Source organism: Capsicum annuum, chromosome 4 (genome assembly GCF_002878395.1).
Source record: "Capsicum annuum cultivar UCD-10X-F1 chromosome 4, UCD10Xv1.1, whole genome shotgun sequence".
Classification (NCBI taxonomy): domain Eukaryota; kingdom Viridiplantae; phylum Streptophyta; class Magnoliopsida; order Solanales; family Solanaceae; genus Capsicum; species Capsicum annuum.
In genome coordinates this window covers 226,343,340-226,358,342 of record NC_061114.1, presented here as the reverse complement: position 1 = coordinate 226,358,342, position 15,003 = coordinate 226,343,340, and the positions used below count along the sequence as shown (strand labels likewise).

Sequence of the window (15,003 nt, the reverse complement as noted above, 5' to 3'; positions counted from 1 at the left end):
ATGTATTGAAGAATTGTGCTTCGTAAATCATAAGATATTAAGCTCGGTGTCAATATTTGACCACAAAAAAGGTTGTTGTGATTGGCTTATTTGATGATGAATCATCCAATAATTACGTAAATATGTGAAGTCTGGACATAACTCGGTACTATTCATAGTATAGGTGTGTCAAATGGATGGATTTGGTTGAATTTGAACAGGTCAACATGTATTAAGTTAATAAATGAACGGATTATTGTCTTACACAGTAGTTACTTGGGTAGAAATAGGCTATCGAGTCACAACACAACCCCCATTTGGTATTCTCTGTAATGCTATGCCAATGAAGCAGTTTAATTAGATGTAGTAATTATTTGAAACAATAACTTGGTAGTCAATGTCGTGAAGCAGAGAGAAGAGAGTGATCAACCGATCAAAGAGATTTGCGAATGTAGTTGATAAAAATCTTCTTGAATATGCAAATTTTGTGAAATTTGCTCTATCAGATGCAGAGACCATTAACTTACTTGAGCCTAATAATAGTAAAGAAGCTATTTCTAACTCGGGAACATATCGATCGATTGATGCTATGGGTGAAGAGATTGAGTCACTTCACAGAAATCAAACATGAAAGTTTGATTCATCGCCAAGGGGACAAAAAGTACTAGGTTATAAGGGGGTGTTGATGTGAAGAAAGTATCTACACATGATAATCAGGCGGATATGATGACCAAGGAAGACCCGGCCCGACCAATAAGTTTAGGCATTCCCTAGACTTGATTGGTGTGTGTAGCACTCAAAGAGTTCTTTCGGGGGCTGGAAGCAACGCAGAGAGACATTGTTCCTATTTATGAAGAAAATTCAAGCTAGGAGGAAGATTTGTTAATTATGTCTTAAACTTTTCCGTTTAGGAGACTCTTTGTCCTAATAAGTTTGGGAAAGAAAAATATAGTCCTTGTAGAATTGGAAGAACCTTTTTGGAACTATTTTGGGATCTATATAGGGTATATAGTTGAAATTTTAAAGCATTGTACACTCTTTTTTTTTTTTTTTTAAGTGGAAGACTCTCTTTAGTTTTGCTTGAAGGATTAGACCTAGCCGAACCTCGTTAAATTCTTGTGTTATTTTTTTCTCCATTTTTTTGTGTGTGATTGTGTGCTAGTTAATCTACGATATTTCCACAACATTGTGTTTGCTGAGTATGATGAAAAAAGCGGGAGTGTCTAGTTATGATTTCCAACTTTCATGCCACTTTTAATGCAGTGCAGTAGATCCTCTATTGCTCTATTGCTGCTGGTATATATAAAGGGAAGTTGCTAACTGTTTTAATTTGCACGTAAATGTGTAAATTGCTAACTGTTGCGGGATGGGAATGTTAGTTTTCAATGTACATTGACCTCAAACTAGTGCACGATGTTAGATGATTACTTTCATGAAGAAAACCATTGTTATGGATGCCAATATTACTACTTTTATATGAAAATTGGTAAAACTTTTCAGAAAAAATTACTTAAATGAACAACTTATGTTTCTAAACTACTAAAAATTTCCCATTTCTAAAATTTTACTTAAATCCCAACATTTATAACTTTTTGGTAAAATTGACATACAAGTTTATACCTCCTTTTTTGAAGCCGTAACTTTACCAAAAATTAACCCATTTTCTCCTCTTTGTACGCCTTAATTCAAGCAGCAGTTTCTATCCAATTTCTCTCTCTAATTCAAACCTTTGAATTAAGGTAAATTTCCTCCTAAAATCAATTTCAATTTCTTCTATTCATATTTTACGTTTTTTTTTTTTCAAAAAAATAATTTTGTGATTGGATTTACAAAGTGATTTTTCAATTTTTTTGTTGTGCAATTTCTTTGATTATCGTTTGTTTAGGCTATATTGTTTTGAATTGACATTATGAATAGAGATTCGGGAATATACTGGGTATGTTGTTATTGATGTTGACTTCTCCTTTGCTGTTGTTTTCTGTTTTGTGTTCCTATTTTTGTTGGTTAATGACTCAAATTTTTCTTTTCATCTTTACTAGTTCATATCTATGGCAGTGTTACTACAATTTCCTCTATTGTTTCTGATATAATTGTCATGTTATTTTTTCATTTATGTTGATTTTTTGAGGTAAGCGTCTACTACAGATTGATCACCCTTTTTAACTGGCTCTAACATCTATGTGACCTCAATCTCTAAACACTAAAACATGATATCCTTTCGTCTTTAATTTAACGTTCTGATTAGTATGCATCTGGCGTTATTGTGAACATGACTTCAATTTGTTGGAGGTTATTTGCTTTATTTCGTTTGATTTGGAACTTTGATTTGATGAGAAACAATGAACTTTCAGCGTTTTAAGAAGGTCTGTTCTTTCAAAATTATTTGCATGTTCAGATCTGATAAATATTAGGCGGAGATACATATTTAAACATGCATGATACGTTTTTAATTTCTTATCTATCTGGTTATTTGTTTATGATTTTATATGTATCTCGTGTTTTTTAAGTATTGTTGAAATTAACATAACAAAAGATACATGTTTATAAGCTTATAGATACATGTTGTATTATCTTTTATCCTGGTGTACTGTTTATTCATTTATATGTATCTCGTGTTGTTTAACTTTTGTTCAAAAAAGCATACCAATAGATACATGTTAGTAAGTTCAATGATACATATTGTAATATCTTGTATACTTGGTTTTCTGTTTATATATTGTTTATGTATCTATTGTTTTTTAAGTTTCTTTGAAATGAGCATATGAAAAGACACATGTATGCATTTTATATGTATCTTTTGTATATTTAAGTTATATTGAAATAAGTATTCCGAAGATATACGTTAATAAGCTTTGAGATACATATTGTGGAGAAAGTTGTATTATATGTATCTATTATAATTTTTGTATGGAGTAGGGAATGCAACACGACAAGGAAAGTATTCGTTTGAGATACGCATCACTTTTGTTTAAGTATGGGTCTCAAAAGGCAGAGAATGAAAACTTTAGTGAGAATGACGACCCATCGAGATCAAGGAGCAGTTTCATACCAACGAAAAAAATCGTGTTCTGAATATTGAATAGTTTTGTATTGGTTGAATATTTAAAACTTTGTATGAAGTTAGTTACTGCTTTTCACTGTTATATACACTTTAAGGGGTCATTTGGTAGAGTGTATAAGAACAATGCAAAATATAGTGTATTAGTAATACTTGCATTAGTAATGCTTGTATTAGTTATGCATGTATTATTTCTTATATATTGTTTGATTTGATGTATAAGAAATAATATATCTTACATAATTTTTATAAAAGAAGTGTTTGTTTACAAAAATATCTTTTTTTGACTTTGTACACTTTTTTTTCAACAACGTTCTTTTGACATCTCAAACATAATTAGTATTGTTGAACTAGTGTATAGAGATTTAGGATTAATTGCAAGACCTTCGTTTTTACGCTTGAAATGTTACGCTGCCGGATTAACATAATCGAAACAAAAATAAAATACAAGATGTAAAATTAAGGAATAGTCTCAAGATTTTTTTTAATCTTTTTAAAGACCCTCGAAGCAAAGCAAAAATATGTTGCAGTTATTTAAATCAATTATTCATTGTTGTGAATTAAAATGGTGGGAAAAGAAATTGTGAAATGTTTTGAGAGGGAAATTGAGGGGTATTAAGGTCATTTAATAAGTTAATGCATGTGTTAAAAGTCTATGTATAATTAATGCTTGCAATAATTATACATAGGCAAAAAGATGTACCAAACAAGGTACTAATAGTACACATTAACTAATGCATGCATTATATTTTTCAATACACTCTACCAAACGACCCCTAAGTGTTGTTTTGGGGATTTTACAAAATATTTAATGGAAAAATAGTTCAAACATATTTGCGTACCTTTTATATATTTTCTTTGATCGCTATTCAAGTTTCTTATGTATTATTATTTTGCCACAGGTTTTAGTAACATCTATATTGACTCCATTTTATATATTTATGTTATGTTATACGAGATACATGTTAATTCTTTTTGTATCTCAAATATTTTTAATGTATCTTGTTTAAAAACTATGATTGCATAAATGTTTATTAATTTGTATCTCGTTTAAAAACTATGGTTGCATAAATATTTACTAGTATGATGGTAAAGATGTTCTATTTATCTGTGAAATTTTTATATATTTTCCTTATGGCTACGTAAATTTTGAAAAAATTAAAATTTTATGTAAATATCAGTAAGCATGCCGTTATATAGGTAATTTTTACTTTATTAATATCAACAATGTCCGAAAAATTCATAGTTGTTGGCAGCTCTCCAAATCTATATATACATGATTAACATTTATTCGTTTGGTTGCACTTTTGGAAATTGCAGAAACTTTGGTGAAATGATGTATAGTCAAATTATCCAGCACTAGCATTTGATTGTAAAACGTCTTTCGGACACAATCAATTCAATGTAAACTGAAAAAAGACTCACTTCAAGATTTTCTACACTTAAAATTTGTTAAATCTTGTCATTTCATTATTAAGATGCCACGACACCAGTAAATTGTAATTGTATCAACAAAGAAAAGATTGAATAAAACAACATATAAACCTAATAATTATTGTGACATTTCTATGAATACGAAACGAATATACACTTTGAGAATCAATATAATTTCTTAGTTAAAAAAATTAATGTCTTTTAAGTATTATTGTTGTAGTACTTATGTTGCAAGTATTTCTATTTCATTTTAAGCTATTAATTCCGCAATTTTTTCAATAGGATTTTCCAAACACCTTACAGCACCAACTTTATCATCAAACAACTTCTCACTAGCAGACTTATCTTCTGTTGTGATGATAAGTGGGTACATGCCAAAACCAGGCTCATTTTTCTTGATTACAATACAAAGCCCTACACCCATCTCATTACGGATTAACAACGATGTCGCATTACCATCAACTATGTATCGAGCCTCAATTTTTTTCCGACTTTCGTCAAATTTTAGTTATACCGTAATTGTCGAAATCAACTTTTCATACGTCACATATTCACTAACAACGATTTCATCGCTATTATAACCTTTGTACTTTATATCGTTAATCCAAATGTCGGAAAGACGTAATAACGCTGAAATATTCATTGCAATTACCTCAAATAAGAATCAGAAAAAAAATTCGTTTCAATTTTTTTCTATGTGGAAACTGATTTTGTTTAAAAGGTGGAATAACAAACTAATTACCTTATAAAGTGGGATATTATTCCGTGTTTACATTAATTAGTTATGATAGTTGCTATATTAATGCTATTTAGGTCGTTACATCCCTTAAAACAAGCACATTAGTTTAATAACAACATGTATCTGCAGGATGTATCTATCACAAATTGAATGTATCTTCAAAAGCAATAAGTTGGGATTTTAGAAAATTTTGAAAGAAGTTGGAATATTTAGTAAATACCACTAAACATATTGTTATATGTGTAATTTTATTACTGCTGTCTTAAGTTTTTTTCACTGTGATTAGTGTCAGTATACCATGTATGTTTGGTTATTGTGCTATTTCCCCAAGCTCTTCTTCAGATTTTGTGGCCTACAAAAGGAACTGGATCAATTTAGTGGGCTGAACCAATTGAAATTTGGGCCTGGACATGACAATTTTAAGACTAGGTGTCCATTTTGATCAACCTCTCTTGTTATTAAAAATTACACAAACTCACAACTTAAGTTTCATTTATTAAAAAAATCTCATCTCTCCAAACATATTACAAAAATCTCATTTTTCTCTAAAAATGCTTATACATAGCTTTCTATGTATATGTCGGCTCTGTTACGTATATGTCGACCTTGTTATGTATATGTCGGCCTTGTCATATTTCTTATGCATATGAATCGGCCTTGTTATGTATATGTCGGTCTAGTCATATACAAAGATTTATATATATATGTCGGCTTTGTTATGTATATGAATCCAGAGAAATAGTAAAGTAATTAAGGAAGTCGGAGAGAGTGTAAATAGTTCTAATAAGGTTGGGATTTATGTTATGTAGGAGTCAATTTTTAAGGCATTTAACCTTTAGTCCAAAGAGCATAATTTCGGACAAAAAAGAAAAATTATGTATAAATTCAAATTTTATGTTTAAAATATTGAGTTAATATAGTTTTATTGAGCTCTTAAATTACTGAAATTGACTTCCAAAAACAAGAAGTGACAATATTTTGGAAATGAGGTAGTATTTATTTTTAAGAGCACATTGAATTCCGCTGTGCAAGTGCAATTTTGATGAACAATATTTACAATCTAGTTTAAAATGTCTGTTAGCTTCTTCGTATAAAAAAATCGCAAGCGTACAGGTGTTAAATGGATGACTTGGATTGAATTTGATGCAATTTAAAATGGGTTGAGTTGACGAATAAATAGATTTTGTTTGCATATGCTTTCTCTATTTCTTTTAGTGTGTTCATAAAAAATGTCACATTCTATATTTAGTAAGTTCTTTATCCTCAATATTTGACACTTACTCTTATTTTTTCATGGTAGCTAAAAAGAATATTTTTGATATCATATACTGTCGACTCAAGGATGGATGTACACAGATCTAACTCTTACCATTTTGAAATAGAAAGATTGTTTCGATATACCCTCAACTTAAATGCAGTGAAAAAGAATCACCCCAACTCTCAATACACTACCTCAACAAATACATTATACATGTTTCTTTGTATGAAAAATAATTTGATTATATTTTACAGCATTAAAAAAAACTTATTTAATGTTATAAATTTTAAATTTAGATATTCAAGAATTATATGAAAAACGTTATAAGTTGTAATACTTCTCATATTAATATGATTAAAATATATCTTAAATATTTTCTAAATTTATGCAATTTAATGTTATTTTATCTATCCTACCTTAAATGTGGAATAATTAATCGTGAAATAATTAATTCCTAAATAACTTGTTTCAAATGTTATGATTGTATTTGAAATTTTGGACAAAGTTATTACTTTATCGGGTTATTTGGTGTGATTGTATAAGGTATAATAGTGATAGGATGGAATACATGATTATTTTAGCTTTTATTTGGAGAATTAGTTAGCTTTAAGATTATTTTTTTAAATATTTATGTCATAATGATGAAATTAGTTATCCTGGGATAATTAATTATCCGGGCCAACCAAACGACCCCTGTGTGTTTTTAGGGTTTTAGCAGACAAAAAGTTCTTCCTACACAAACTCTCAGTGCCGAAAATTGATTTTTCCCATTAACAATGGGGAAGAAAAAATTCATCGACAAGAAAAAAGCAGCTACGTTTCAATTATTCGCCCGTGATTCATCGGATCCGGGTTTCGAATCCGGGTCAACCGGCGCCGACAGAGTATTCGTTAGAGTCGACAACAATACCTCGTACTCCGTCGACGCTTTTCACGTCGACCCGAATTCGATATTCGCGGATGCTCCCGATGATGAACAGGAGTATGATTATCGGGTCGGGTATTCGGGTACTGAAAATCAAACCGGGTTGTTACCGGATGATGTAAGGAAGGAGATATTGGAGCTAGGTTTTCCTGATGATGGGTATAATTACTTGGAGCATTTGAGGGAGATTAAGAATACTGGTGGTGGTTCTGCTTATTATGAAAATCCTAAAGCTAAGCTTAATGAACTTCCTCATGATGTTAAGGTTCGTTAATTTTATTAATTATTGGATAAGCGCATTTGAATTATGTTAGCACTTACTTTTTATGCATAAAAATGTTAGCTTTGGTTGAATTAGTATTATTTATATTTTTGTTATAGTTACATACATAGTTAGTTGGTATTTGTTGCTGCTGGGAGGTGTAGTTGTCACGTGGATTTAGTCGAGGTGCACAAAAGCTGGCCCGGACACCAATAATTTTATATATAATTATTAATTTTTTGGATTATATATGAGTTTAAGTGGAGTAACATGGTTAGTGAGGATTGATGTATAGTCAATTCAGACCTGTTTAAATGGAGTAACACGGTTAGTGAGGATTGAGGAATAGTTGACCTCAACTTGTTTAAATGGAGTAACATGTTTAGTGAGGATTGATATTTAGTAGACCCCGACTTGTTTAAATGGAGTAACATTTTTAGTGAGGGTTGATATATAGTCGACCCCAACTTGTTTGAACCTGAGGTCTTTTTGTTGTAGACTCTTCGTAGTATTATATGGAATTAGTATTAAGATGTCAACTTTGGTCTAATTAGTATTATTCTGTATTATAATTATATAGGATTAGTAATATTTGTGTTATATATGAGGTTAGATGGAGTAACATGGCAAGTGAGGATTAATGTATAGTCGACCCTAACATGTTTGGACTGAGGTCTAGTTGTATTAAACTTTTAGAAGTATTATATGGAATTAGTATTAAGATGTAAGCTTTGGTTAAATTAGTATAATTATACAATCAACTACGCCTCAATTCGTTTAGTTGGTGCCTGGCTATAGAAATCCTTTACAAGTATCACGCCCAAGGGTGTGGCCTAGTGGTCGATGAAGTGGTTGAGCACCTTGAGGTTTCAGGCTCAATTACGAGCAGAGACTAGCCTTGGTGGACCGAGTTACCTGGTACCTCTTGTTGGTGGGAGGTGGGAGGTATTCTGTGGAATTAGTTGAGTTGCGCGCAAGCTGGCTCGGACACCACGATATCAAAAAACTTAAAAAATCCTTTAGAAATATCAATTTTGTTCTATTTGACGTTCAATTAATGAAATACCCATCATAATGATTACACCTTGGTTCAACCTTTTGGCTTGGATTTGGTGTAGTATATGTTCTTATCAGTATACTTATTGAGAGGAAGGGAAAAAAATGAATTGATTAATAGTTGTTAAAGACAGTAGATTTATGGTTCATCTTTTCTAGTTAACGAATTTGTGGTTTTTGGTTAGGCGTATGATGCTTCAAGAGTCGAGGTTGCGAAAGTAAACGATGATTCCTATGAGAAGTACGTATACAATGTGGCAGCCAAGACGGTAGGGGTAAGAGTTCAGAAGGCAGTGGATCCTGAAGTTGCTGCTTTGCTAGATGACAGTGACTTGTCACGTTTTGGGTCTGATGATGAGGATTTTGAGTTAGAAGAAGATTTTGTTATTAAGGCAAACGTTCCCGACGGAGCAGTTAATGTGGAACTTGACAAGAATTTAAGCCTGCCCGAGAAATTGAATGTTGACAAAGTAGGAAGCAGCGATACAACTGGGCATGTGCAGAGAAATGAGGCTAAGTTTGCAACTTTTGAAGAGAAGCCAAGAGCACGTCGCTTGCTGGATGAACAGTTTGATCTGGTAAGTAGTTTGTTTTCCTATATTTTCTTTTTTAACTGTGCAAATCTAAAAGCATCTTCGCGTGAGGTTATTCTTTTTTCTATCCCGATGCACCAGTCACTACTTGCAAGAGAAAAATTACTGCCAAGATAAATTAGCTAAAGAGACCATAAGTATTGTATAAGAGGACCTCAGCCCGCGTTAAATGAATTGGTAGAATTTGTGTTTTGCTGATAATGGCTGTCCACCTGGTGCTCACCTCAATCAATTCATTGGGCTACTTTCTTGTTTCTACCTTGCATTAGCATAAGTATTCAGCAGCTCTTCCCGCGATGTCTTAGAGAAATTGGAACAATTTACCTAGTCATGGTGGGAGGCTGCAGGGCGTTGTAGAATAGTGGAGGTGTGTACAAGCGGCTTGGCACCAAGAAAAAAGAAAAAGGAATTTACCTAGTATTGCCTCTGTTGGGGTTCTCAAGATTCAAATCCCAACTCTTTGACTGCTAGGTCACCCATTAGGTGTAAATTTGCGGTATCTGCCAATTAAACAACTTTCCAAGACATTGTCTTTTTAAAGTTCTTTTTCTCCTTTGTTGTTTTTGCTTGCATGTTGAGGAGTTAAGCCACTTTTTTTTGTTTTTTTAATGGTAATTGCTTGTAGAAAGATCTCAGCTTCAACTGATACAAACTCAGGTACATGTACGAATGGCATGTTTTCAGCTGAGATTGAGTTTATGTATTTATTTTTTCAATAAGGTAGAGGCTAGCTGAGATTTGTGCTCCTATTAGCCTTTGTGTTTGTATGTATTAAAAATTTCCACTAAAGCTCTTATGTTTTCCCCTCAAAATGACATCTAATTAGTACTTCCTGTTAAGTTTAAGCTATTACTATTAGAAAGATTATTTGGATTTATCTACTTTCTTAGACTTGATTTTACTGTTATCTGGCATTTTCTTTCCTTCGGTTTTCAAAGTGATTGCTGTTGCTACTAGTATTCTTCAATGTGTTTTATTTTTCTACTTGTTTCTTTTGTGTTTTACTTGAGTGGAGAGTCTATTGGAAACAACCACTCTATCCTTATAAGATAAGGGTAAGGAACCCTTCCCCGACCCAACTTGTGAGGTTTCACTGGGTATGTTGTAGTAGTTGTTCTTGCAGTTTGTGTTTGTTTAACACTATTGTTTTTCATCAAGCTATTAGAATCATTCCTTGACATCATTGGGGTAGAAAAAATTTATTAGTTGTGATGGGCTGAAAGAGGAATATAAGAGTTAATATTTTTTTTTACATAATTGAGTCCATAAGCATGTGTTGATTTGTAGTCTTAGGTTTATTTTTTATTTCAGTTCTAAGTTGCATCTTGGTTTTAGGGTATTTGGTTAAGCATATAATGTGTATAGCAGTTTGCTAATTTTCTGTTTCTGTAGTAATTTTAGCAGAGTTTGCTTCATTCGGTCATTAATTCATATGGCGTTTCCTTGTTTAAATTTGGAGTCTACTTGCCTTTAGGATAGTCGCTTGGAGTAGCTTTCCTTGTAAATTTAACACTAATTTTGAGAGTCCTTAAGTCTTTTGTAAGTTTTCTATTCACCAGAGAGTTGATACTTTGACATTGTTTATTGTTTCTTCATGATAATGTCTGCCTATTTTAAGATAAAATTTTTTCTTCTTTTCTGATATTTTTGGTTGATAGTTGTCTTGTCATTTCTTGCATCCTATCTTTTCAGCTTGAACTTGAAGAGTATTGCTCGGAAACTGAAGATGAATATGATGAAGAGATGTTGGAGGAAAATGAGCATCATGAATCCCTTGCAGAAAAGCTTAATCATGCATTTAAGGAGTGTGCCATTGATAATAATGGACCAGATGATGGGGAATTGCTTGAACCTGCAGCTGATGTCATAAGCCGGTGCAGAGAATATGCTGAGAAGTATGAAAATGAAAATCCAGAGGAAGAGACTGCTCTTTTTGAGGAAAGTAGCAGTGACTCAGAAGTATGGGATTGCGAAACTATAGTGTCAACGTATTCAAATCTTGATAACCACCCTGGAAAAATTGTAGCTCCTGAGTCTAGGAGAAAAAAGCTGCTCCCTGCTATTTCTGAAGCCTCGCCTATAATATCCCTAAAAGGAAAAGAGAAGCTTCCTGTTGACTATTTGCCGAGCAAGGGAAAGCATTCAGTGCAAAAGGAGGATAAGAAAAAGCGAGGTTCAGAAAAGGAGGAAAAGGATGACTCAAAGACAGAACAACTTAAAAGAAAGCAACATGGCCAAGAGTCAAAGGAGGAAAAGAAAGAAAGAAAGGTCTATTGTTGTATATTAATGTTATTTTTTGGAATCCCTTTTCTCGATATAGATTGCACATAGTTGGATATCTCTCTGTTGAGCTTGTTCTTCACCTTGCCTGCACCATTTGGGTTTCTTTTTTCTTATCTTTTGTGCATAATACATCTGATTTATTGTTAACATTAAGGTTCTACCGTTGCAGGCTGCTGTGAAGGAAGAACGGCGCGAGGCACGTCGTATGAAAAAAGAGACAAAGGAACTATATAAGTGTGAAGCACAGCGCGCACAGAAGGTTGCTGCTTTTACTTTACCATCCGCGATACATCTTATGTGAGTATCCCTTCAGAATTTGTGTTTCACATTCTGATTATGTAACATGCCTTTATATCCTTGTAAGTCGGACTACAAAGGAAGTCATGTACCTGCATAGTTTTGTAATTATGGAACAAAATCAGTAGATTACTAGGGCTTTGGGTGGTATTTCCTCTACTTCATCCTGAAATTATTTCTTTCTGATAGCATGTGTTCTCCCTGAGTTGGTATTTACAATCCCTTTCGTATCAGGCTTTATATTTCTGAAATTTTGTTTGGTTTAAAGCTCATTGTTTTTCCCCAATGGCAAAAAGGTGTTCCTCAGGCTAGCTCAAGAATTCCTAATATTGCAACTTCCCTGTTTACTAGTTCTACGCAGTGAGACTTTTAACTAGACTACAGCATTGTAGTTCCTCTGCAGACAAAAAAGAGAAGATCATGAAATTTGGATTGCTCACTTAATTTTAAGAATCACAGCTGGCTAGATGTTAATTTGTGGTGGGAGTCGCCAACTATATTATGTTTTAATCATGGCATTATTCCTCTCTTCCCTCAAAGAAATAATTGAAAACTCAAGGAGGAAATAAATGTAATTTATATTTGGCTTCATACTTTAAATTTGATGATGACAATTTACATCGTGAATATTTAATTGTGTTCCAAATATAGCAGTGGAGTAGCTACCTTGTGGTTTGAAAAAGAAAACTGATAGAATCTTTGGTCTGTTTATGCTCTCGCAGGTGATATTGTTTTGGTTTTGTGTACCTTCGAGGCAAAACCTTGGGAGCTGAAGTTGATATTTCGTTGTGCCCATAATTAGGAGCATTTGGTTTACATGTCCTCTTCCATTAGCAAGACGATGTTCGAAAGCTTTTCTCCTTTTAGTTAAGAATATAGTACATGATAGATCCTCGAAACAGTTGACAGCAACGCATGGATATGCGTGGTCTAGTAGAGTTGCTATTTTGATGTATATTTTTGTTTAATTGGTGAAATATGCAGTGTTGACATTCTATTTAGCATGTTTGCAGTTTATGATGTCATTGGAGTTTCAATGTTCTCATTACCTTTTTTTAACAGTTTGAAAAATTCACGTCATGCATTTTATTTTAAAATGAGCTTCATTCCTGTGAACTTTATCATTGTGGATTGGAATTGGATCCTTGAAATTCTTTATTCTTCCAGTGCTCAGCTATATTTGCGATATGGTTTCATTATAAAATTTGGAAGAATATGCTCACAACTGAAACTTCTGTACGAGATCATCTCATTTATGGCTTTTGTTGAATCCTTCACTTCCGACGCTGTCGGATTATTCAAAAATGCACTATTTTAGGAGAGTCCAAGCAACATAGTAAGTTGTTCATAAGATAATGTCACCATAAACTTGTATGCATTTATTTCGTATAATTACAAAGCGCGTAATCCGAATCAAGCAGATTAGAAGTTACATCATGGCCTCATATATATACTATGCTTTATAACCTTAGTATGGTGACATATATGTAAATGTACCTAAACAATGATTACTGCTACTGAGTACTTGTATGAATTAAAGATATTTATATATGTGATCCTGGTAACATAGATGTGAATGTACTTAAACAATGATTACTGCTACTGAGTACATGTATGAATTAAAGATATATATATATATATATATATGTATATATGATCCTAGAAATCATGTCCAGAATTCTTGATTATCAACTCTAATTAGGCACCATCGAATTAAATATATAGGTGAGACATAATTAGTATCGTATCAACCACTAACTCAGGCATTTCTTGATTACTGCTACTGAGAACCTTGTAACTAATAACTGAGTCCAGATCACTTTGCCTTGCGCTCCTTCGGATTATGGCCTCTTAGGTGAGGGATAGGAGCTGGGTTGCCTCTGTCGAAGTAGGGTGCTGGACTCCAGAAACCATAATCTTGAAACTCATCTTCTGTCTGAAACTGAGATTCAACGTCTTTGAACTTGTTAACTTCTTCCTGGATTGAAGCGTAGTTGTTGTTGTTGATCTGCTCTTCTTCTTGGAGTTGCAAGATCACAGGTGCTGGTGAAGGTGATGGTGGCGATGATGACGAAGATTTTGTAGCCATGGATAGTAGTATAATAATAACCAATATGCATAGAAAGTGCATGACTGACCTTACAGTAAAGATTGACATGCGGAACTGATGTATACATTGTTGTTATTGAGTTTTGTCAATCTATATAAAGGAGAAACAAGACTAGGTGATGTAACGCCTCTCGATGGCCTCCATTCGTTCACGTTTAGTTTTTCTTCTTTTTTGGCATTTTCTTCCATTTTTGTATTTCTTTTTTGCATCAGTTTCTATTATAATCTAATGGATCACTCCCTCCATTTCTTTATAAGTGTTCTTTTGAGTTATCGATTTTTTCCTAAAAAAGTACTTCCTCCGTTTAAAAAAGAATGATTCACTTTCCTTTTTGGTTCGTTTTAAAATGAATGACCTCTTTTCCTTTTTGGTAATACTTTAATTTCAACTTTACACGTGGCATGCTTAAGACCATGAGATTGAAGGATATTTTGGTACATTTGACACAACTTTAATTTAGGGTCACAAGAATCAAAAGTCTTTTTTACTTTTTTAAATTTCTAAATTTCGTGTCAAGTCAAACTAGATCATTCTTTTTTATCATTATCTTTCTAATATGTCATTGAGTTTATATACACTCCCTCCGTCCCAAATTGGGATGACACATTGATTAAGAAAAATAATTAACTACATGGCTGTTTTACCATAGTATCCCTATTAAATGATGTTTACATTTTAATGTAAAGAAAAAATAACTAATGCAAAGGGTAAAACATGGAAATTTTTTTTTGTCTTTTTTTGATTAATGAAAAAAGACAAGTAAAATGAGAAATTAAATTAGGAAATTTGAGACAGATAATTTGGGGCTGAGGGAGTAGTAATCAATGCCAACTTGCAAAAAATAAAATTTTGTTAGAAGTAAGTTGGTAAAATTATCGTTAATTTTCTAGGAATGGATGGCTTTTTAAAGGGTTTGCTCAAGTCAAGAGCACTTATTTAGGAATAAAAGTTATATCAATAAAAAGCTCAATTAAATAATCGTGTTATAAATGTATTTACATTATAGTGA

General features: G+C 32.6%; 1 protein-coding gene across 1 annotated transcript; it reads left to right on the top strand.

Moving 5' to 3' along the window:
• Nucleotides 1-7,003: 7,003 nt before the first annotated feature.
• LOC107866933 (protein LTV1 homolog) lies at nucleotides 7,004-12,929 on the top strand. The gene is made up of 5 exons (XM_016712980.2): nucleotides 7,004-7,658; nucleotides 8,897-9,289; nucleotides 10,997-11,572; nucleotides 11,757-11,884; nucleotides 12,607-12,929. The coding sequence occupies exons 1-5, from the start codon at nucleotides 7,245-7,247 to the stop codon at nucleotides 12,608-12,610; spliced, it is 1,515 nt and encodes a 504-aa protein (XP_016568466.1). The 5' UTR covers nucleotides 7,004-7,244; the 3' UTR covers nucleotides 12,611-12,929.
• Nucleotides 12,930-15,003: the final 2,074 nt, after the last annotated feature.

Excerpts from the sequence above, each read along its gene's own strand:
- LOC107866933 (XM_016712980.2), top strand. The coding sequence starts at position 7,245 with ATGGGGAAGAAAAAATTCATCGACAAGAAAAAAGCAGCTACGTTTCAA. Across the intron at positions 7,659-8,896 it reads AACTTCCTCATGATGTTAAG|GCGTATGATGCTTCAAGAGT; the intron begins GTTCGTTAATTT and ends GTTTTTGGTTAG. Across the intron at positions 11,573-11,756 it reads AGGAAAAGAAAGAAAGAAAG|GCTGCTGTGAAGGAAGAACG; the intron begins GTCTATTGTTGT and ends CTACCGTTGCAG.